This window comes from Varroa jacobsoni, unplaced genomic scaffold, assembly GCF_002532875.2.
Source record: "Varroa jacobsoni isolate VJ856 unplaced genomic scaffold, vjacob_1.0 scaffold_763, whole genome shotgun sequence".
Classification (NCBI taxonomy): Eukaryota; Metazoa; Arthropoda; class Arachnida; order Mesostigmata; family Varroidae; genus Varroa; species Varroa jacobsoni.
Window position 1 is genome coordinate 59,385 of NW_019213665.1, and position 23,882 is coordinate 83,266.

Genomic DNA, 23,882 nt, shown 5'->3' on the forward strand with positions numbered 1-23,882 from the left:
TAATATAGCTATTTAACAAAATTGTATCTTATATCATGTCGATACTTAATGCCTCACTTTTTTAATGCTAAATTAAATAAACAGTTTTATTCTTCAGTTTTTTTAGGGCATACGCTTTTTTTGTGCTAGAAAGAAAAAAGAAAAGCTATGTATCGATGTCCCAAGTATAATGTGCAAGACCGCCCGTGGTGTGCTGAGCACGAATTTTGTGCATGCGCATTATTATAAAGTATTACTCCTTAAATAAGAAGCGAATTAACTATTGTGTATATGTATTCTGCTTCCATCACAATTTTAGGTAAGAACAAATTTGTGTATATGTATTCTGCTTCCATAAATATGTTTATTCAAGTTATTCTATATATACATCCACAATTTGTATGCATCTACTGTTTACTTTTTCGAAACAGGTTCTACCCAATTTAGAGGATACGGTGATCACCATCTACTTTTTATTAGAAAACCTTTCTCCGCGCCATACACACTATAACCTTACATAACTTAAACAAACAAAAAACATGTGTCTTTTAATGCAGCTACATTATGTACATAAGAAAGTCAATGATCTATGCAGTTAAGTAGCTAAATAATTTTATCTGTGTTGGTAGCAATATGCATGGATTTTATAATTCAAAAGTATGTACCACTAAAAACAAAAAGGAATCATAAACAGAAGGAACATAATGTTTGCCATTTGTTAGACAATGTGGGGTACGGAAATGCGATAATCGTCTACTAGAATCGACAGAAAAATAACAATCGCCATTGTACCAGTCGAGAGATCGCTTATCTTTCAATCACTTGTTATTTTTGTTATTATTTTGGGAAAACACAAAAATTTGGTATCACCTCCTACTCGCTGAATTGCCGGATAATAAATTACATGGCTCAACCTAATAAGATAGCGAATGTAAATGATCTAAGGGTGTCACGTAATATCAGCTTCTTTCATCTCGTTTTTCCATTGGCATTTGCAAGGCGAGTTATTTTTATCGGGGAAATCTCTTCTTCCATAAGTGTGCATAGACGATGAGACTTCAGTCGTCTGTTCTCGTGGTGATTAGTCGAATCTTGTAAACTGGTAGCTCGCGTTATTTTTCTACGCTTGTTCAAATTTAAAGCGTCTTCCCTTTTTTGTTTTGTTTTTCTAAAATTTTTCGGCTGATCAGTCGCCTGAGAGGTATGACTGTTTTCATCGGTTGTTGTTGTTGCCTGCTTTTTGGAGGCTTTGGGTTCATCGACAGGCTTTGATTTTGCCGCTGCTTCCTTGGCGAGCTTTTTCTCGATTCTCTTGATTTTTTTTTGCATTTGAGCCACCTTCTCGGTAACTCTTATTTGAATTTCCTCTTCCATATTATCGTCAATTGGCTCGTGGTCGACAAGTGCGTCTCGTCGAGCCTCGCTACGCCTCTTCGCGGCTTTGTGTGCGGTCCATTGTTCATTCTCTTCCGCCATTGCCGCCAATTTAAACTGCTTTCGAAAAGCTTCCCACATCTCCTCGGTCCTTTGGTTCACTCGACGAAACACCTCGTTAGAGATAATGACTCGACGGCGAATGAAGGGTCGTTGAAAAAGATCTTTTTGTAGGGCATTGACATCAGCATTTACTGTGCGAACGGGCATTTTACCAGACAAATGAGCTGAAAAGCATCGTATTGGCCTTAGCGGAGGCGATCTCTTTCGATTCAAATGACAGCTGTTTGCAGCCAAGCTCACCGCGGCTGGCGATTTGTTGACACTATTGGAATCTGAGGGTGCATTTGTCGCTTGTCGATTACGGGTGACATGGCTCAACTTTCGGTCAGCCTCGAAAACTGGTAGTGTTGAGGCTTGCGTTGCAGATTCGACATTAACAGGCACATAATGATCCTTTTCTTCCGAAACTGGAACACCGGGGTTGTCGACTATTATACCGGGAAGTGCATCAAGATTCAAATTTGCGAATGGAGGCGCCATTTCAGTTCCGATAAGGCTAAATTGAGAACTGAGTTTTTTGGAGTTCACAAGATTTTGCTCCTCTGCGACAAGTACTGAGAGAGACTTTTTAGCCCCTCGAGAATATAGGGTTGCCTGAAAACATAATAGCTAGGTTTACATCACGTATACCACCCAGTAGACTCTAATCAGACGTTTAACACCACGAGTGCAATTACACATGGTAGTCCAGTACTTTCAACAGGAGTAAAATAGGTTTCAATGATTACTTGCTTCGCTTAATTTTTATCAGAAATATCAGGAAATGTTTAGTTCAAAATAGCGAGCAAGAAGTTATGAGGGTTGAATTTTGTTGACTCTTAATCGTTGTCGCACCTACGATCGTATGCTGATGAGGATTACTACGGGATAATTTAAGGAAACTGGGTACCTCTATGGAATTTCTGGCTATATCTGGTGGTGGAGCCAAAGCTTGTCGGATCGTTCCATCATTATCGGGCATTTTCACAAACAAGTGAGAACTCAGTGCGCTCTTACCCATGTCAACCTGCAACGAAAGATTATGGTTACAAATTACGCTTTGTATCATTACCACTGAAATTGCCGAAACTGTCATCGTCTCCTGTTTAATATTTTCAACTTACAGATTTTAATGCGAAAAATACGTTTGGCAACAATAAGTTGATTCGCCAAGAAAACATCATCGTATAGCGATGGTTTTTAAACTCAAATTGTTTACCCGATATGCGCTAGAGTCCTCATGAATTAAAATAAAACAATAATAAAAAAAGCAAACTGACTGCGGCTATAAAATTTTATTTCCATCTAAACTTGCAATGTGTTTTTCCATGACTAGCAATTCGCGAACAAACCTGTACGCAGGCGGAACAATATTCTCGCGGATGTTCAAATATAGGAGCTAAAGGCAAAGGAATACAAGCTGCCTTTGACGTGGTCGTTTCAACAACAGATGATGCTTGGCGTTCATGATTCGGGGTATCTGGTTTATTCTTAGGTATATTTTCATCAACCAATACCTCACAACAGCTGGTGCCTTTGTCCACCTTTGGCTTGCCCTATTAAAAAGTAAATATGCACAATACACAAAATATGCCAATATTCTTACACACACAGACACACACACACACACACACATATATATATATATGATAAGAGGCGTCCAGCGAGTAAAAAAATGTTTTGATATATATGATAACCGTAAAATAAAGCCGTATTTAAGCTAGACAATTTTCTAAATAAGTGAAGGATCAGATATGTCTCACATTGTATTTACCCGTCCAATTCCTGAGCTTACCCTATTGTCACAGTTCCTATTCGCAACTAGACCGCATACATCAGAGATTTTCCTTCGTTTTGGGAGACTTTCTGTTTGATCCAGATCAACCTGTTTGGAAAAACAACAGCTATGAATTTAAGGCTGAACTGGATAATCTAATCAGATTTAGCGGGCTTTCATTAGTAACTAGTCTTATCTACGTTGTCCCCTCGGTGCATTTAACTATTAAAGTATACATTTGCTTAAAATTCAACAATTCAACAAACAAAGGGTTTGGTCATAAACATATGTTAATTTTGCAATATTCGCGCTTACGAAAGCTGTAGACAAGTTTGTTGCCGTATATAGATAATTAACTGCTGAAGAACCTTCCTTTTACTATTTCCCGAACAAATTACTGTGTCGCGTCTCTATTAAGCCCACAAGAATTAACCATAGCTCTAGAACCGAAACTGAAATAGCGTCTATAACGTTAATTGGCGACGAATTATAGTTTGCATTTCAACATAGACAAATGAATATACCACGAAGGGATCCGATAGCCACTCACCTGAACGCATAGCGATTTATAGCCGGGAACGTACATGATATGACTGAAGTCGGTAGTCTGAAACGCTTAAATGCTTAATAAGTTTTACTTATATTAATTGAGGTAGGACCTCATAGTAAGTTATTTGCTATTTGATTTGCAACAAAAAAAAGACGACCAATTAAGTCTCAAGTGTAAAAGAGCGTCGCAAGAATGTCAAACAACGAAAATATTGGTACTCACGCTTGTCTGCATGTCTTGTAGGACAGGTTTACCTTGGTTATCTTTCTTTTTCTTTTCTTTGAGGACCGGTGTTACCTAATGAAGACCAAGATTAATTTACAGTGTGTCAGTCCTTATTTCTGCATTAAAGCCTAGGAAGATTAAAGCAACATCAATGATTATGATATAACTTATTCTATTTTACGTTCAACAGTATCAACGGTCTCGAAGCAAAAGCCTCACGATCGGTATCTAGTCACATATGGCACATGTGGCACTTCGATAGTGAGTGCTTCGTTGAAGGTCATTCAAGTAAAACGCAGAAGCATTGTTGAATCAAGATTTATTTTTTCTCAAGATATACTTTTTCACTTTTCCCTACTCGTATTCGATTGTTACCTATTTCAGAGTCGTCGTTAATAGCTACGATGGCTAATTTGTAACAATCATGTAGATATTCGATTATAATAAGCATTTTTGCTCATTCTGTAAAGTTCTGAATAAATACTAGTTATGTTGAATTTAAGTTTCGTATTACTCTAGTCCTTTTTACTGCATTACTCTGTATTCCCTTTCTCTAATATATATATCCTTATTTTATCATGCAAGCACTCTTTAACGCCCAGTCATACGATTAAGTAAGCAATACCGGTCACTACCAGGCGCTACTTACAGTAATTTCATAACTGAACGATATTCCCTTCATTCAATCCTAATGACCTATTACTATCGTGTTGCTATTATTAAAAATTGATGCGAGTTTTATCACTCTTTAAATTATTTCCCACTAACTTAAATTCACTCATATATTGTATATACGTTATATGAACACTTATATTATGCAATGAGTAGCACATCTGTAATACAAAACCAAATAAGTAGGGATTGCAAAGAATACGAAGAATATATATTAATTCGGTGACGAATGGTGCACCCCATTAGGCTCAAGGCAGACGCATAACAAATCCCAGGCAACCAGGTCTAAACCTTTCCGCCCGAGATCATTTGTAATCACATATACCCAGCCTGATTGAAAACAATATATTGCTGACATAATCCTCATCGTACTGGACACAGTTCCTACCTGGGTAAAACAGGTCCGCATTTCTCTCTTGAATCGATTTCGCTTTTTCCCTTCTTTTCCCTTAGGCTGATCAGCAAAAGCTGGCGTGAGAACAACAGCTGGCAAACATGGTATCATCGGTGCCTCAACACTACCTGAAACATTTCTATTGGCGTTCTCTCTCTGATCAACTCGAGGATGACGATCACAATTGTCAACATTTAGTTGAGTAGTATTTCTTGTAGAATGCCGATTTGCATTCATGGGGTTGTTCGTAGGCCCCCTATGGCAGATTTCCTTGAGAAACGTTGCATACGATGGGTTCTCTATAGAACCAGACAGAAGGTCGTCACATACCGTTAATATGTCAGAAGCTGGCGCGCGGCAAGATAATGAACGTTCTTTTGAAATATCAATGTGAACGTGGTTCAACAGTTGCATCTTGTCTATTTGTTGAGCTTCTGTTCTCTTTTCGTCTTTCATTGGGCAGCATCCATTATTTGTGAGCATGACACAGTTTTTGACATGATCCATTGAAGTGATGCTTATGTTAATAACGTTAGAGGGCCATGTTACATTTTCGAGATGTCGATGATAACCTACTGACGCTACCGCAGAAGGCTTAGGGTTTTGAACGGCAACTAACTTGCTCATGGAGTTATTTATGGTAGAATTATTTCTCAGTCCGTTAGCACAAAGGCTAGATCTTGTGTTGGCCATTGCCGATCCTTTTTCGGCTTTAAAACAACGCATTGCATTGCTTCGCAGGCTAGGAAGTATTTGCTGACTGGACGTACTAACGTTCTTTATAGCCGCTTTCGTAGCATTTTTACCGCCATATACAGAACCTCTTGTTTTTTCTGCGGACGTCCCGTTTAAGGAATTATAATTTCCATTAATTATGGCATTCATATCCTGAGCTGCATTTTCCAGTTTACTTTTTCTTATTGCTTGTCGCTTTGGCATAGATACAAGGACCCTTGATGGTGTCCCAGATCGTTGACGCACTGCTGTAGACACAGTGACTTCAGTCGAATTACAGAGTTGTAACTTACGTTCGGGTGTTTTTGTTTTGCACTGTCGACCTGATCCCTCTTGTTTTCCTAAAATTGGATGATTAAAAAATGGCTTGATTTAAACATGTTACATAAATTAGAAACCCCGATAACAAAACTCAATAGATATTACATGTTTAGTAAGTACTTAGGCTAAGTGTGTTAAATTTTACGCTCAGTAAGGTCATTAATCAATAGATTAGACGGCTGGCACTCAGCACGAAACCGCTTACTCTTTTTGGTCAAGTTCCCCATAAGTATGAATGCACTCTACGTATTCGTCGGCTTAAGTAGGTGAACATGCCACACCTGTAGTGAACCAACGTAGCGTAACCGTCTCACCTTGACCTTCGCGCGCCGTCATAAGCCTTAAACTTTTTCTCACTGGTGTGGACAACTTCAATTCACTCAGGGTAGATTTACCGTCAGACAAACATCTGATTCTCTGCGCTTTATACTTAGTAATTGGTTGTTCTGCTTGACTTCTGTCTATAGTATCTTTACTGCGGAGAAAAGGGGTAACGTTTTCTGCCGGACTGTTGTGCGTCTCCGTCTGCCCAGTCAGTGCAGTAGCGATTTCAGCAATTGATGGACTGCTACTGTCTCCATCTGTGGAAAGTACAGCAGACCGGGGAGCTACATTACGAGCTGTGTCTTCTTTATTCTGGTTTAAAGGTTTTTTAATTGTGTCGGGACCGCTTTGAATCACCAAAAATCGCGAGCTTCTTCTGCGTGGTGTGCCTATATATTCGTCACAAACAGCTGGTCCGATACCGGCTTTTTGTTGTTTCGCCGACGACAGCAGTGTAGGAACCGAAAGAGAACTTTCGTCTCCTCGGCAAGCTGGTACGGCATTCTTGGCTGAAAGAGGAAGCGCAGTGCCCGCCTGGCTGTCCACCTAAACAAAACGAAGCGTCAATTAAGTTTCTAAAGCGCTGCTCCCGATTTAAGATGAAAATACGAAGCTGCATAGACTGACTGCTTAATTAACTAAACATGTACATTTATTGACAAATAATGGAATATAAACAATATCTTGGCATTCTTATTGTTTGGCTGGGTTATCCACAAGCGTTTGCACATTCATTTTTGTATGCGCATGGTTAGTACTGACGGAATCTAATTTATAACCTACATCTTAGTTATATTAGCTGCAGACAATGCGCACGTTTTTCGAATTTTTGTAAACAATAAATGGTGGCGCGCATCAACCGTCTAAAATTTGTTGTGTCTTCTTCCTAAGACCATATGTAAACACGGAAAGATACTTCAACAAAATATGCTGCAAGTGCCTTCCTGACGATCACGGTTACTAAATATGGTCGTCAGCCGCTGCGATTTCAACTTCAATACGGGCCCTAAATCAGTAACTAACTAGTCAACTTTGAAGTACTCCTTCCTTAATTTGCAAATCTTAATTTGCGATATTGCTAGTTGTAAAATCGTATAGCTCAGATACTTACTATACAAAAAATTTCCAATAGAATTAAGTTATATTCTGATAGCAGGCCGAAAATCCCAAGAAAGAAAAGGCTTGTAAAGGCCAAGGAGTTCAAAAGAAGCAAAGATATGCAAAAAGACTAACCGTTGGAGACTATCTTGACGACCCAATTGCCGACTGATATTCTCTCTAGAATGATTAATTTCTTTATTAAAAACAACGTGAATCAAAAATAACTTTAAGCCATGAAGTTTCAATTTAGCCCTGTTAAAGATCTTCCGGTCTGCCTCATAAAAGTACATTTTGATCTTTGAAAAACTAACGATAACGTAGACCGTTGGTAAAAGGGAGGTTTTTCAACGCAAAAATATTGGATCATAGCTGATCTTCGGTCAGATTACAAGAACAATGCATTGTTGGTCACTGGAACAAATTGCTCTTTTTTTTTTTATTAAGAAGAACTGGCTTTTACTTCTGGTACCAAAAGCAGCAAATCAACACCTGGCTGTTACGACAAGTAGCCCGCCAAAGTTTCCACCAATGTGGACACATTTCATGGCCACGCGTAAACTGAAGCTGTCATAATTAAAAAAAACCACTTACAAGTGTGGGATCTGGAGCAAATGCTGAAAATGATGGTGGTTCTGGAGGAGTTTTAGCCCTCAGAAAACCCGGACGTCGACGACGTCTGAAAGATTAAATGATGATATTCAAATTACATCTTATATTTACTTCAATAAAAATATTTATATAATATACAAAGACTTAACAACTGTTTAGGATTACAGGTAAAGTTGTATACCAAAGCGTGGACACATATCAGAGTATATATATATATATAAAGCGTATAACATGCCAATTAAAGGGCTTTGTATTTTTCCCATATCTTAGACTTGATTGACTCTCTTTTTTTCCATAACGCTAAAGTTACCTAACGTCAGTTGATGTCCGTAGTTCACGCCGGTGTACCGACCTAGACTAATGATCATTACCTCTGAGAAAAGAGTGTAGGCACCATGCTTCAGTTTCCCTCACATGCTAATGGAGAATTGAACTGTTGCTACTTCACGGACCACAAATAGAAATAAAAGCATAAGAGTACTGTAGTTCTAGAGTTCTTCAATATTTAGGTGGGCAGAACTCCGTTACCCGTCGTTCGTGAGCGGCCTCGCAAATTTAAACACAACTCTCACGGGAAGGCCCTTAAGAGTACGCGGGTGCCTTTATTTAAGCGATTACTAATAATTGTTGTATAAAACCAGCCATCTTAAATACGAAAAGCGCTCTAGACCATATAGTGCGATTAAATAAAAACAAACTATAGCAGGTATAAAAGAGAATACCGTTATAATATTGGTAGTATTGTCACGGAATAGAATAGTCATACCCTAAGAAACTTCCGAAGCATCAGAAGGTTCGACTGTATAAATAGCGCGGCGAATAGATTTCAAGATAAAGACAAATTAACAATAAAAGTTAGTTTGCTTCGATCAGAAGTTTGATTTACTTAATATAGGAAAAAATAACTCTTATCTTCAAAAAAAATATTAAAAAAACACGCAAATTGTGTCACCAAAATTAGCTTGTAGATTATCTGCCTTTATTCGTTTACTAAACTGATTGTTCAATAATGTTATTCTTGTTGTCATAATGTCATATTTCAGATTGTAACCTTTGTCAAACACGTAACAGCTCTTTGACCGACTGAAACGAATTTTTGTTTACCTAGTTGACGCAGTATGTTACGGAGACATCAAGTCTCAGTATGTATGACACTGAAATAATTTACTCAACGCGAGTTCTTAATGGACAATTTGTGCATCTTGTTGTGCATCTCGGCCACCACCGATGGCCAGCTTTTTTGGTTGCAACAATCAGCCACCCGAAAGCATTGTTTGGACCAGTAGCAGACGACTTCGCTGAGTTGCAGGCGCACCGAGTAGATTCTACTCTTCTGAACGAAGTGATTTTGCTATTTGTTAGACGCGATTGTGTCGAGATCGAGAGTGTACGCACTATAAGGTTTGTGCGAATCATTGGAATCCTGTTGATGAAGTGAGCTATTAGAGATCAGTTTTGAGTTGAAGTTAGCGACACGGCATTGTCTGTGACGTTGTAATTTGCTCCCGCGTAGTAAATAGTGACGCGTTTGCTTAATAAGCAAGCAGCAATCGGGTCCCGGTGCATGTGTCTGTCCGCATTTGGCATCCACTACGACGAAAGGCCAGTTTCGTTGGAATTGAACCAGTTCTAGCGACGTTGTCCTTTGTGGAACAATGTCTGATCTCTCGGAGACTAACGGAGTACCCTCCTCAGGCTCATGCGGATCCTCTGGATCAGGCCAGCCTCTGCCGGCAGGTGACGCTTCTGGTGTGAATCATGATGAGGCGATCATGGCGCAGGAGAAAGCTATTGAGAAAGAAATCTCCGACAGTATACCACTTATCGATAACAAAAAGCCACTCATCAGCTTAGGTTAGTTTGGTGCTTATGAACATTTTGCAAAAAAACTAAATTATTATGCCTTAGCAGTTTTTAGGCTGTGATTAGTGCCTTGGCTGACATCTGAGAGCAGCTGGGTAAATCGAAAATCTGTTGGTGTGTCCAGCACGTGCATCTCCCTTCACGTCTGAGCGTGTACGCTTGTCTGTTTTAGATTATGTTTGTATGTCAATGTGATCGTTCATAGGCTGAAGGCTATCTATCACAGTATTATAACCTGTGCAATAAATACGGATGTTTCCAATAAGTACTCTGAGTACTATGTTTGGTTCTGTGTTAATTGAGCATAGCTTCAGATGTCTGAGACGTTTCAGCATGGTACGAATGTTTTTTTGCCTCATCATACGAATTCTACTATTACCATTATCTGCAAAAATTGACTCTGTCAGTGACCTCCTGTTTTTCATTGATATGTCGATTTTCGATTGTGAAAACGTCAAATATAAATATTCAGCTAGAACAATCCAGGATAACAGAGAAGCGCTCTGACTTTTAGAAATTCTCCATTTTCTCTAAGAGGTGATATACTCTATATATGAGAGAGGGCGCTAATAAGGAAAAAAGGCAACAAGTTTTCGAAATGCAAGCAAAGCCAGTATCGTCTCCTTTTCAGATAGCAATACTTTACATGGGCCTGATAGCCACATAATTTAGTCTGACATTCTTCTCATTTGTCTATTCAACATCAACTTTAGACGTTAAAGAAAGGCATATAAGCGTGTATAAAACCGAGCCCTTCCATTTATTTTGTCTTCACTCCCTTTTCTATTGGTCTGCTTTTTATGCTTTGATTTTAATATCACCTATTTATATAATAGCTGGCTTACGACTTGCGGCTGCGGCCTACCAGCTAAATATGAATTCGGTCATTACACGACTAGCTGTATTCAGCTACATTACTCGACCTCATATTGGTTGTTTATAACCACAAGATAAAAACATAATTTGCTTCTATTCTAAATTCCAATAATTTAAGTCATGAATATGTTAAATATCTTGTATGATTGTTGGTCTACATTCCAAGCTTTAGTGCCTTTATAACATAATTAAACGTTGTGCATTAAGAAAAACCAAGATGTGTTCCACTTTTTAATCCCTTGCTTTACAGAGTCTGAATACGCTTCTGATGATACTATTTATCAGGAGAAACTTCGTGATCTGGAATCCCGATTTGGATTTATTAGAAAGACTAGACCAGATGGTAACTGCTTTTTCCGTGCCTTTGGGTTTGCCTATTTGGAGTCGATGCTCTCTGATATTGATGAACTGCGCCGCTTCAAAGATCTGCTGGGAAAGAGCAAAGAAGAACTTAAGGCTCTTGGATTTCCTGATTTCACAATCGACGATTTCCACGACACCTTCGTTGATGTTCTGAAGCGACTCGAGGAGAAGCCTACACTTGATGAGCTGCATGCCGTATTCAATGATAGAGGTCTCTCAGAGTACATGGTTGTATTTTTGCGTCTATTAACATCGGGCCAATTACAAAAAGAGTCAGACTTTTTTGGTGCCTTTATTGAAGGCGACCACTCGCTCAAAGACTTCTGTCGGCAGGAAGTCGAACCAATGTACAAAGAATCGGATCACATCCATATCATCGCCCTAACAAGACACTTGTCGACGGGCGTTCAAGTACTTTATATGGATCGTGCGTCAACCGATGGAAAGGTGATTAAACACAGCTTCCCCGACGACGTTAAACCTCGGTAAGTTTTTCGTGCATTACATTCCAGGTTTTGACTTTTCAACCTATGGTAGTGTTCTTAAATTAAGCATGTTGATGTATTAAAAGTCATGTGTGTAATCAGTCACATAATCATTAGTACAGTGCTAAGTAATCATAAAGACTAATATTTCCTAAAAATTATAAATCAGGTTGTCTCGAAAAAATCTCGATTAGATGTGTTTTAAAACCTTTTTCTAGTTATGCAAATATTTCAATTCTGTAATGTAAGCATTATATGCATTCACTGACTAAGCATTTCTAATTAATGTAAAGGTTATATGTATTCAATGAATAAGCATTCCTAATTAATGCAAGGGTTATATGCATTCACTGAATAAGCATTTTTGTTTTTTAATTCAATGTGGTTGTCTTGCAGAGTCCACTTGCTCTATCGCCCAGGTCATTACGACATTCTCTATCCTATCGGAGGAGCTGACGGCGACCAGTAGGCGACCATTTGCGCCAAAGACGGTCTCACAGTTGCCCTCGTAAAATCGAGGATTGGTTTTGACGTTCCCGTTCACCAGACTCGCCACGTATGGAGGATTTACCTCTTTTTAGGGTCTCGGATGCTAGATGGCTCCTATTGCGTTGTCGCTCTCGTTAGAAGTACGGCTTTAAACAGGGGCCGTTCGTCGACGTCGCAAGTCATTTAAATAGGCCTGACAATTTGTATGGGTAAAAAAGATAATGCTAACAGACATCCGCGTAGGGGGCATTACACCACGTTCGACGCGGAGCATAACCAATCGTAACTATAACAGCCTAAGAGTTGGAAGGGTTCCAGGGCGCTATGACGTCCAGTGTATGAATATTAAGATTATTATTATTATAGGTATAACACTATTAAACGAGGAATATTATAATATTATAATCTTTATTAATAAAGATAACCATCAGGAAAGAAAGCAAGGGAGAGGGGAAAAGACATACTTTGAACGCAGCGCAATAAATGTTCTAATTGCGTCTAAACGATAATAATTCCCCCATGACGCGCTGTAGATGCGGGGTCGATAGGAATTGCGAGACATCGTACTTTTATGGAGCATTTCATTGCTTCTCGACTTTATGATGATGAAATTAAGAATAGGAACCATCGCGATAGGAAGTGTAATGGTAAACCGCAAAAATTACCAAATATATATGGTTAATAAAAGGGAAGAGTCTATGGGAAATAGAGGAAGGTCGATTAACTGCCCATAGAAGCGGCACACAATAGTAATCTAAAAAAAGCAAGCAAGAGAATGACAGAAGTTCGATTCTGATCTAATTTATTAACGACATTCGCAAATGCTGAAATTGCATGTGTAGCGAGTCAGTTGAATGAATTATCACTATGTTATAGCGGGTATACGCAATAATAATAGACTCGTACCATCAATCACATAACTACATCTTGCGATTCTCAGAACACGTACACATTTCTTTATAGCACATCGAATTCCCTTCATCCAATCTCGTCATTCGTGACACGAGTATTCGCGGGCCAATCAAGAAAATTTCGTTGTGATATATACTATATATGTATAGTATGTTTTCATACTTGATTTGTTTGCCCGATGTATTGTCCGTTGTTTAGTTGATTGAAAGCTGATTTAAACAAGAATAAAAATGAGACGGAAGATATTTGAATCTTTAATAAGAATCTTGTTTAGTTACTGTAATGCACTGTATGTGAAATTAGTAGAAAATTACGTAAAATATATAAACAGGAGCAGTGATCTGCCAGTAGTAGGAAATAATTCAGTCACGTATTTATCCTATAGAAAGCAAATTTATTCATGTTGAACATGGTTAAATGTTCACAGAGGTGTAGAGATAGCGATAGACTTTGTAGTCAAATCTTCAATATTGAAATGTATGCTATTTATTCTCAGACTCATTGTTCATAAGTTGTTTTATTGTAAAACCAGATAAAATGGTCTACCTTTCGAGTTATGTTTAAAGTTTTCCTGCTTTACTAAACGTAAAACAAAGCCCTAGATTTCACCAACTTCCATTTTAATAATATTAGATCTTCAACATTTTTGGTATTTTAAGTTTAAAAAAATCATAATCAATAATAACACGACAGAAAGAGACAGATCAGCAGGCACCTCTATACATGCTTAGATTAACAAATAAATAGGGATTTGAGTGATGAGGGTCGAGTGGCTCGATAAGTCGTTAACGCCACTCGAACCAGTGGGCTTGAAAATAGAACTTCTGGCAACGATAGCATTCTTCAGGAAGCATATCCAATAAAGTTATGGCACCTGAGGCAACGAGATTGGTCTAAAGCTGTTGGAACCCTTCTTCATTTAAAGGACATATAGACTGTGGCGATGATGAATTGCCATCAGCGGTCGATCTGAGCGATAATTTACTTCGGCGCGACTTATCTGTGCTAATTGGTGCGTGTTTAATTTAGTTCTAAGTCTTGAATAGAGGACGGAAGAAAGGTTACTCTGAAAAGCCTCATTACGCTTTCAAGTAACTTTCTGAAAACCATCGGGATTTTTATTTCCAGTGTATGCCAAAGTGTGGTTCTTCCAATACCCATAGTTGCAATATATAATTATGAAAAATAAGCCACAACTATTTTTATTATGATCCAATAATGGTCTTTTCTTCAAAATTTGGTAAATATATATTAGAGGGTAAGCTCCAGGATAAGCAAGATTCTAAGCAAATTTTGACTAAACTCTATACATAAATATATGAAAGATGAGGCATTTAAGGCTTTAGTCGTGCTGAGAAAAAAAAAATAGTTGTGCTGTGCGGCTTGTGTGCAGTACTGGATTTTCCTTATTTTTAAAAAAGTAATTATCCAAACAATAATTTTAAAAATACGTTGTGGTCTAGGTTTAAACCCGCGCACAGTTTTCGTTTGTTGCTACAAGCCAGCCGTATGATGGAATGTGTAATGGTGATATCGGACGTTAAACCTGAAAAATACAGAGACGAGGATCATGAAGCATGCGAAGGCAGTGACTCAATCGAGAAGGACGAAGTAGTAAAAGATGAGACGCCACGGTGGTACTGTGCGACAGATGGAGTCCGTAAAAAACAATTTGAAGCAAGTGATGCTGTTATGTTTAACTGATCATTTGACGGTGAAGAAGCAATTGTCAAAAAGGAAATGATGGACGAACTATGTGACAAACCTTTGGGGGACGATCAAGGCATTAAAAGTGACGCGATAAATAATAATGAGTCCTCTGAAATTGTATGGGAAGCAATCGAAGGAAGGCGGAACAGAGGCTCATGAGGGCGTTGAGAACAACGAGAACTGCGGGTGATAAGCCAGCCTGGAACTGATGGATGATGAATAACACAGATGATTCTGTATTTAACGCTGGCCCTACACACGATGATGACGATGTTGCGGGCGACGAAGAAAAACGACGAAAAAAACTTTAGGTGTCCCTTATCGATCTCAGATAGTAGTTTGGGGCGAGGGGTGTTTTATGTCAAAATGAGTTTTGCAAATCATTTTCGAGCGATTTCGCTACGCTTAGAGCTAATACCATGCATGACCCACTTTGCTTCGACAACTTCTTGACCTCGGCGAAATTTGAAATATGGTAAGTGTCAAAAATATAATTCTTTTTCGCAAAGAATTTCCTATTTTTAAGGGCTAAATTTGAAGTGAACGTTAATGCACCGCACAAAAGGTTTACATTGGACTCATAAAAAACAGAGAACCCATTCGCGTGGTTTATAAACTAACAATGAAGAGGTAAAAAAGGAAGGAGAACGTTATAAAAAAACCTCTATTCGTATTACGACCTAATACTATACAATATCCAGTACGTAAAAACTCGTCCACCTCTATACAAAGATCTCATTTCACTGCAATTCTCAATGGTGCAACAGACTCAGATTATCCAAACTATTGAAGTATAATTATTTTTTGCAGCTAACAATTGAACTAGGAAACCTTATTGAAACTAGCTGGTCCCATGCGATCCTGGCTTTTACGTAGATCCATACGAAAACGTTTTTGATATAGGAATTTCCGGTGATTTACGTAAATCGAGACACTCCGTGGTTGTAATATTTCTAAACAATTACTTGCAACAACATATGTTCTCTGATTGAGCCCAAATCATCATTTTTAATGGGAAAAACGCATCTAAGAAAAAAATGTACGTGTTTGTGTTCCACAAGTAACTTTAGATGCGTGTTTGTACGTTTGCTGCTGTAATAAGGGCGTTTATGCGGCGTAACAAACCTCACGTTTATTTACTCTGCATCATCACGTAACATCTCTTCGATGGTGCAGTGGTAACGTGTTCACGTACTAGACCTTCGGACACGTGGGATAATCCAAATTTTAAACCAATCGTAAACTCATTTCATTTCGTAATAGGAATTAGCCACCTGTGGCAGTGCTTAATGACGATAGCATGGGGCGTAAAGTTCGAAACATTCATTTTCGCCGTACGTTCGACTTGGAAACTTATTCGCCGCATGGGCCATATCCATGCACATATTCGTTTAAACGATTTACCATCTCGGCAATCCAATTAGTTTTGTTCAAAGTAACCAAAACCAAAGCTTTTAAGCTTTACTCAGCTATTGATTCAAGGTACATGAAAATCATTACACACAACTTATTTGCACATTTGTGGCATGACTAAATTGTAATAGCATTTTATTTACATCTTTCACGTTGTTTCCTTCTGTATTCTGTCGACCTTTACAACCCTTTCAAATAACATTTTTTGCTGATTTATGAACTAGCACGACGAAGAAGTGTGATGTTCTGACCTCCTATAATTACTTATTTTGCATCTATAATTGAGTTTAGTTTGCTTTAACCTTTCTACTTGCGATAAAATTTTTCCACATTTTTTAATAACAAATTTTTTAGGTAGATTTTAGGTAGCGGCAAAATAAGTTTTTTCGTGCAGCTATATGGTGCGCTTACCATAATTTAATGATACGAGCGAAATATACTCGTATACCAGCAAAATACAATATTCCAATTATTGTTCGCTGCAAAAAAAAATCAATCGATTAAAGCCATCAATAGAAATGCCGAATTCGTTTTAACTTGGTCTTTTGTTTCCTATATTGAGAAAGACTTAGATTTTATGATGTGCCTATGATTGATCTACATTCATTCGTTCTTTGTAACTTAATCGCCAAAATTCTAAAAAGAGGTGGTAAAACGGTTTATTCATTATCATACTATACTTACTCTCTTGATAATCACGCGCGCATCTATAATCAACATTCGATTTATTAACAGAAGTATTCTCTACCTATGGTGTAATTGCCATAATAATCATTGTCACCAATAAACACTCCAGCCTCTTACAGAGGCAAATCTCGATCCCCGCAATGTGTTTCCACTTATTTTTCGACATAAAAAGCATGCGACTCATTCATGTGCAGGTTTCTTCTTTCAAAGCAATTCGAATTACTATCTGGAACCTGGAACGCATTAATTCAGCGTTCTAATATGTGTACCGTTTTTACAATGATTTTCAAGCAAGTGGAAATAATCGCAATTATAAATTATTTTTACCGATGGCTGAAAAGCTTTATTTTCAGGTAGACTTCGGTTTAGTGTAGTTGCACCAACGACAATTCTACTTATGAGACTTACGCGTTCATTGTAAACAATAGAACGACGGAAGGTCTCGGTACTGGCTGAAATCTCAAATTTCACGCGTATTTTGGTATACTCGATTCTACAATAACCTCAATCTAGTCTTAATCGGATACCGTTAAATGAAACCTATTAGATTTTTCTTGTGCATAGCGTTCTAACATGCATCCCATTTGATGCACGGATGAGCTCTTTAATGAATGCGATGGATTCGTTACTAAAAATGTTGGACTTAGCAGATTAAATAAGTTTTCCCATTATGGACAAACAAATACTACCGTCCTTTCTTATATATTGACAATTTATTTAGGCTAGCCTCAACTGAAGTTTTTTAACACTTTCCTTAGTAGTGCGCTATATAATGAAAATTTAACTGACATATGTTTAACATGCATACTAAGCATAATTATTATATCTTCTGTCCGCTGGGCTGTCTTTTCTGTTCAACATCGTCCAAGCCCGATTCCTTAAAATTCCGACAATTTATAAGTCAAACAGTATGAATTGTTCTATAATGTTTTTCCTACAACTTTTTTTTTTTTATAGAAAAGCCTTTCTTTGCCAAGCCTTGGGAATCTCCTATATGTACTTCACAGCAGACGTGTTCTACGAATCATAATCACTTTTTTCCTGAATCTACCAGTGTACACCTTCCACAAAACAGGACGCAAATGGCCGCGCTTTCAGTTTGTCGTATACCAGTTTAGTTTTAGATATATTTCTCCTTTCTTCCGTTTTCATCTCTCTTGCGTGCACCTATCTTTCATCGGTACGCATTTAAAGCTAGCTGGCTATGTTTAATATCTGGAGCTAAATAGACTCGCTTTAAACACCTGGCTTTTTTATAGGCATGGAGTCAGGATAGTTTGTTTTTTACAACGAAGATCTGACGATTTTTTTGTCGGTACTGTTACTATTATTATCGATGTGAATACAATGGTGCAGTATTTTGTGCCATTGGAGCCTTCTACCAATTTCGATTCATCCAGAGAACTCCTTTGAGTACGAAGTAAAATAGAGCAAAGGAGCAAAATGCGACTTCCCGTTGCTGACGCTCACGATTTTCAGCCTCCAATACACTCAAACGCCTGAAAGGAAAAATTAAATCAGAGAAATCATTAGCTATTACACATATTATATGTCCTAATTTGGATGTGGTAGTCGAAGTAAATTCTCGATAATATTTCCTTTAAAAATCATGGGCGTAGTAAAACTAGCACTCTTCTCCAGTTACACACAAATTAACAGATAGGATAGTAAAATAACTTTAGATGCTCTAGTTACGATCAATAACAGTCTACGTTGAAAATGGAAAATAGTATCCACCTGTCTTTCGATCTTACTGAAGTAATATTAAATATATCATAATTAATAACCACAGATCAAATACATGAATTTCTTCCAATGTTTGAGATCATCAATGAAGCTAGATTTTAAACCATTTCCTGCAAGTTATCGAATTATATATGCTTAGCATATATTTATTGTAACCCATACATATTTCACAGAATAATGGAATCACATAATATAATATGATTTTTTGAGAGTTAAAAGGTATTTTTGCATCTTTATCGTTTGATTCATGCAAAAAAGTAAGTTGCAGTACACCGTTTTCTTTTTGAGTTATGCTGTCTTACGGGGTTAGTAGTAGTAGGTCTAGTAGAGCGGTTTAAAACAATAGTTACTAAAACTGAAACTATGAAAAACAGTAACACGTTTTTACGAGCTAAATAAAAGACAAACGTAATAATGGCACCATCATTTTACAAATGAAGTTTTTGCTTTCAACACACCGATAAACGGCAAAAATTGGCATCTTCAAAGACTATAATTAGCTATTTTAAAAAAATGACTACTACACTAGCTAACAATAGTCGTATCATAAATATGAAAATACCTTCGTGTGTCTCTCAATTGTTTTTGCAGAGAGGAGATGTCATCTCGTGAAATATCTCCTGGCGGGGTCCCCACGAGTGAGCTGTTTAGCTTTTCGTCTTCAAGATCATCCAGTGATGACAAATTGTTCACCGATTCCTCAAATTTCACCTAGCCTCAATTAATCAGTCATAGAGATCAAGACAATATTAAAATGAATTCGTTTATTTTCCACATCGGTTACACAAGTTAGCTGTTATTGGCAGCTTGTCTAGCCGTGCCAACTGATCATACGAAATATACGTATTAAACATGAACAGATTACTAATCCTTTTATATAGTAAATAGCCCTCGCTAAAAAAGGTAATGAGTGAAGCACTATTCTTAAACATTGCACCTTTTTTTGGTTACCGCTTGCATTTTCGCCGAGTGAAGGAAACTTGTGCTGATCCAGTGTTAGTGTCCTGGGTGGAGCCTCTAACTGGATGGGTTCTTGAAAATCAAGAACGTTTCGCTCGAATTTGGCTTCTGGAAGAGGATCCCGCCCAGGCACATGACGTCCTCCCTCCCCTGTAATAGACGGACAAACATAGCTCGTGTAAGATTACGATAACAATTATTCGATCAGAACAAGGTAGTACTACTTAATCGTACTTCTTTTACCTTACCGAAATTTACAGAAGGTTATGTACATTTACAATTTATACCACAATTTTTGTTGAATTTTTCGAAAAACTTCTACAACGAACATTATAACAAGCATTAAATATTTTTGAATATTGGGCCCCCATACAATCTTTGTATTAAGAAGATCTGGTCGTGCTACTTCGTGTAGCTCGTGCCATTACAACAACACCATCACAACGCGTTGCGATTAATACTTACCGATAAGTATTCGATCTGGTACGGTCATCACCAGAGATTTCTCTGGCCGTTGAAGGTGTGGCTCACCAATAGTCTCGACCGGCTTCATAGCGTAGTCAGGATCGACAACGGAAATTCGCTGCGGAACCCGCATTTTGTTAGATATCTCCTGTGTAAAGTTTGAATCATATTCTTGCCCTGTTCCATTACCAACACCTTCTGACGAAATTCCATTATGTGCTGAGGACTCCATTTGCACGTCCCGCTAAACGTTTTTTTATTAAGTCGTGTTGTTTTGCTTATCGATAAGAAACACCTGGACCAATCCCTTTCCTATTCACCTCAAGGGTCCTCGAAACGATCACTCCTTCAAGTCTACTTTCTCACGGCGAGTATAAGTAGACTAATTGTTAATTACGCAAATAACATGGATTCGCCGTTATCCTACAGAACTTCACCGTATCTGGCTGTAATGTGACAGAGCTGCAACACAATATAATATTAGAACAAAAGCCAGCGTGAGTATAGCACAGCGATCGTATTTTTTTATACTGTGACAAAATAAAACTTAAATATAGACTGTATTTTATTGCACCTGAATATAGTTACTGACATAGCAGAACATTTTAACCCCAGACGATGATGAAACTGTTAAGTTGCGTCACAAAAGGAGAGGAAATGTCCGCAGCTAGTTGATACTCTGTTTGTGTAAATTAGTAAGTGCATGAACGCCTGAACATTCCATCGAATTTGACGTTGAAACGGAGTACAAAAAACGAAAGTGGAAAGCTTATCAGATTCGATGAAGAGACGCCAGCTATCAACTCACCAGCAAACGCGAGGGAGTCAAAAACACTTTTTCAGCCTTCAAAACATCTGAGGTGAATCCGTTTCACTACCTGCCAGCCTCGGAACAGTTCCATCATCATCATCGTCAACAAACAACGTTCCCACCGTCACCAAAAATCCCACTTTCTACAAAAACAATAATACTTCAAGGAATACTATAGATACTGGACGGCAAACGCAGTACCGCTCACCTCACACGCACTACAAAACAGTGCTCAGAATTTCGAAACCCAGCAAAGCACTAATATGCGGAAAGCGTGTCGAACCTTTGTCGGTGAAGTGCAGATTATGCATGACTTATTGTAAAAACGTTTCATTTTTAAGGCGCCACAACCGCCTGAAGTGTAATCTTGTCTTTCCAGAATGCAAACGTCATGGAGTCTGCGGTAAAATGAAATTCAGTTATGATCGATTTTGGCAAAGCAGACGACACTGTGATCCACCGGTAATCAATAACAAGACAGACAAAAGCATTCGCGACAATTAAAGAAAAACGTGCGCGAAGTGTTAACTTTGATCTAGCTATCGAATCTAGATTTTAAACTAAGTGCAAATCTATCCCGTTCAAAGGTACAGTAAAATGAGTAGGAATCTTAATAGAAAAATGTGTTGCATTTAAGGTTGAAAACGGGCGGATTGTCCAACCAACTTGGACTCTTTACATCGAAATCAATGTTTTGGTTTATAATAGAATACGTTTGAATGATTACAAAGTTGCAAATTATATTTTTAAATGAAAATAAACTGATGAAACGGTATGGCAGATCCAACTGATTCTAATATAACGATTTCTACAGTAGCATACGCTAGTGTTCAAGCGTCCACAAAAGCGGATGCAATTTTTTTCCATAAGTGAAGTGCAATCGTTTGATTATATTGTTAAAACTTAATATAATGTACATTGTACACGATTGAATGAACGGTGAGGTATTGTAACATGAATGCTGCAAGGTTCCAATCGAGTTTTGGCTCAATTTAACATGCGAATGGTGCTCAAACGTTAAAATTCGCAAACAAACATGTATGCAACATGTGCGAACCGTTGGCTATTTGTGAAGATTAGAGCGCGTTCAAAACTAAGCAAATCAAATCAATTGACCGGCTTGATGTTAACGAGTATGATATGTGGTAGTAAATAGGGTTTTTTCCAATGTACGATGGCTTGAGAAAATCCGCTTCACCAACATTGCCGCTTTCTGCTCTTCTTTTTTGGCAATCACAATTAAGATTAAATAGGCAAAATAGATAATACAAAAGAAGTACAATTCTTTCCAAAAGAAGGGTCGAACAACTTGAATATGCTCTAATAGTGGGATGTAATACTTTGCCATGCTTGATTTGGAGGGGAATATCGTGCATATCGACTACTACTACGAGCGTAAAATGAGCGTAAAATACTATGAACGTAAAAAACTTCTAAACCGTTAGATGGGCTACCGGCTTACTCAGGGCTTGAAACACGTCCTGCAGGGCTTTTTGTTGGGGAAAACTTGGGCTAAGATAGACATGCTTTACATACCCGTTATCATTTAGTATTGAAATGAAAATCTACAGTTTCACTACGGAAGACATTTTTAGTCGCAGCTGACAGTAGAACACACACTGAATTTGATGCGTGCGGTTGTTCTAGGTAGGCATGGAGCAACTGGACGAGCATGCGATGATAAAGAACGAACGAATGATCTTGATATTACGAGCCGTATCTACAACAACATAAGCTAAACCTATGACCCGTTACTTCTATGTACAAACCGTTACTTCTACCTTTGCAATAAGTCTGTCAAAGACTTTAAGGGGTGTGAGCGTCTCTATGTGCCCAACTGTCGTAAGTTTTTTATGCGCTTAGAGCTCTATTTACCGCAGTGGAATGAGTAAAACCGTTGTTGTTTTGTTAAGCAAAATAAACTAATTGCATAGTTAACAGGACACGCATCCTTCCTATAAAAAGTTTAAGCAATAAATTATGAAGGCTAGCAAAGAACTGAGTTTAGCATCATCGTTGTCTGAAAAGTCAACCAAAGATTTAATCACTAAGAAAAAATCGACAGTTTAAGAACCCCTGAACTATATGTTTGGAAAAATTATCTCGATTCGCCAAATCCCTATATTTCCGTGTCTTCTCGGGATCATGATGCTTCGATCACCTCTCGCCATTGAATTCCTTTATGCTGCAAATACGAGACGTTCGTGATACAGGACATGGCGTCGTCCTAAGACACGTTCTCGGTGAAACTATAACGGTAGAGTGATCCTGTTTGATCTTGTATTACTACAGGCTTAAGATAATTGAATATAATCACCATTTGTTATTGCGGCAATTTAAAACTCAAAAGTGGGTAATACTCAGGGGTCGCTTTCCAATGTGAAACCGTTGGTAACTTCCATACGTATATACGTAGATTTGTAATCCAGTAAAACTCAAAAAAATTATCGCAGAATTATTTCCTCTAACTTCGGTAACAATCATCAATTAAAATGTGCTTGTTGATGGTGTATATTTAAAAGAGTTTGTCTAGACATATACCCAAGTTAAGTTTGGCTTTCAAAAAATCCTCTCAAACAATTTTGACTTCTATGCATAGGAAACTGTTATTTAATAAATAAACGAGTGTAAGTGTTCTTGCGTGCCTTCGTCGTTATTTACTTGCTATTTTGTGTCTAATCAAAAACACTTCGATCAGAGGTTTATGTTTGGGTCTTTTGAGATTTGTAAGCATATTTCATACAAAGTTTAAAAATGATTACAGTACACATAGGGGCTCCGTTTGTCAGCATTAGACATCCACCTTGAAATTTCTATACTGTATCCTGCGATAAAAGGTCGCACTTTAGTCGCTAACAATCACCTAATTAACATGATCTCTCATACTTATGCAATGATGGTAGAGCAGGTAAGGCCCGTCTACAACAACTGTCGCAAGA

At 37.9% G+C, this 23,882-nt stretch overlaps 3 protein-coding genes and 1 long non-coding RNA gene across 8 annotated transcripts; 2 read left to right on the forward strand and 2 right to left on the reverse strand.

Annotated features, from left to right (window-relative positions):
• Positions 1-309: 309 nt before the first annotated feature.
• LOC111263415 (uncharacterized) lies at positions 310-8,715 on the reverse strand. 3 transcript variants are annotated; one of them, XM_022838447.2, is made up of 10 exons: positions 8,535-8,715; positions 8,146-8,230; positions 6,444-6,999; positions 5,068-6,149; positions 4,005-4,079; positions 3,783-3,839; positions 3,251-3,340; positions 2,808-3,011; positions 2,366-2,482; positions 310-2,070 (listed from the first exon to the last, which is right to left on the reverse strand). In XM_022838447.2, the coding sequence occupies exons 1-10, from the start codon at positions 8,558-8,560 to the stop codon at positions 949-951; spliced, it is 3,414 nt and encodes a 1,137-aa protein (XP_022694182.1). In that variant the 5' UTR covers positions 8,561-8,715; the 3' UTR covers positions 310-948. The 3 variants fall into 3 exon arrangements, with proteins under 3 accessions (XP_022694182.1, XP_022694183.1, XP_022694184.1); XM_022838448.2 differs by lacking the exon at positions 2,808-3,011; XM_022838449.2 differs by lacking the exons at positions 6,444-6,999; positions 8,146-8,230; positions 8,535-8,715 and adding an exon at positions 6,335-6,371.
• Positions 8,716-9,194: 479 nt separating this feature from the next.
• LOC111263414 (ubiquitin thioesterase OTUB1) lies at positions 9,195-13,415 on the forward strand. Its single transcript, XM_022838446.2, has 3 exons — positions 9,195-10,017; positions 11,153-11,750; positions 12,147-13,415. Exons 1-3 carry the CDS (start codon positions 9,819-9,821, stop codon positions 12,217-12,219), a joined length of 870 nt encoding a protein of 289 aa, XP_022694181.1. The 5' UTR covers positions 9,195-9,818; the 3' UTR covers positions 12,220-13,415.
• Positions 13,416-16,982: 3,567 nt separating this feature from the next.
• Tango11 (transport and golgi organization 11) lies at positions 16,983-22,601 on the reverse strand. 3 transcript variants are annotated; one of them, XM_022838444.2, is made up of 5 exons: positions 22,480-22,601; positions 20,133-20,594; positions 19,645-19,817; positions 19,270-19,418; positions 16,983-18,460 (listed from the first exon to the last, which is right to left on the reverse strand). In XM_022838444.2, the coding sequence occupies exons 2-5, from the start codon at positions 20,362-20,364 to the stop codon at positions 18,340-18,342; spliced, it is 675 nt and encodes a 224-aa protein (XP_022694179.1). In that variant the 5' UTR covers positions 20,365-20,594; positions 22,480-22,601; the 3' UTR covers positions 16,983-18,339. The 3 variants fall into 3 exon arrangements, with proteins under 3 accessions (XP_022694179.1, XP_022694180.1, XP_022694178.1); XM_022838445.2 differs by lacking the exon at positions 22,480-22,601 and adding an exon at positions 21,152-21,173; XM_022838443.2 differs by lacking the exon at positions 22,480-22,601 and adding an exon at positions 20,941-21,145.
• On the forward strand, positions 21,233-23,599 carry LOC111263408 (uncharacterized). The gene is made up of 2 exons (XR_002682208.2): positions 21,233-21,530; positions 22,591-23,599. It is a non-coding gene; the product is annotated as an uncharacterized LOC111263408 (long non-coding RNA).
• Positions 23,600-23,882: the final 283 nt, after the last annotated feature.

What these genes read in the sequence shown, in the direction of transcription:
- LOC111263415 (XM_022838447.2), bottom strand. Translation starts at nt 8,560, where the DNA reads ATGGTGCCTACACTCTTTTCTCAGAG. An exon ending in TACAAGACATGCAGACAAGC is followed by an intron (nt 3,840 to 4,004) that starts GTGAGTACCAAT and finishes TAAGCGTTTCAG; the next exon opens with ACTACCGACTTCAGTCATAT. An exon ending in ATTGTTCCGCCTGCGTACAG is followed by an intron (nt 2,483 to 2,807) that starts GTTTGTTCGCGA and finishes CTTTCGTTGCAG; the next exon opens with GTTGACATGGGTAAGAGCGC.
- LOC111263414 (XM_022838446.2), top strand. Translation starts at nt 9,819, where the DNA reads ATGTCTGATCTCTCGGAGACTAACGGAGTACCCTCCTCAGGCTCATGC. An exon ending in AAAGCCACTCATCAGCTTAG is followed by an intron (nt 10,018 to 11,152) that starts GTTAGTTTGGTG and finishes CTTGCTTTACAG; the next exon opens with AGTCTGAATACGCTTCTGAT. An exon ending in CCCGACGACGTTAAACCTCG is followed by an intron (nt 11,751 to 12,146) that starts GTAAGTTTTTCG and finishes GTTGTCTTGCAG; the next exon opens with AGTCCACTTGCTCTATCGCC.
- Tango11 (XM_022838444.2), bottom strand. Translation starts at nt 20,364, where the DNA reads ATGGAGTCCTCAGCACATAATGGAATTTCGTCAGAAGGTGTTGGTAAT. An exon ending in CAAGCGGTAACCAAAAAAAG is followed by an intron (nt 19,419 to 19,644) that starts GTGCAATGTTTA and finishes AATTGAGGCTAG; the next exon opens with GTGAAATTTGAGGAATCGGT. An exon ending in CAATTGAGAGACACACGAAG is followed by an intron (nt 18,461 to 19,269) that starts GTATTTTCATAT and finishes TTTTCCTTTCAG; the next exon opens with GCGTTTGAGTGTATTGGAGG.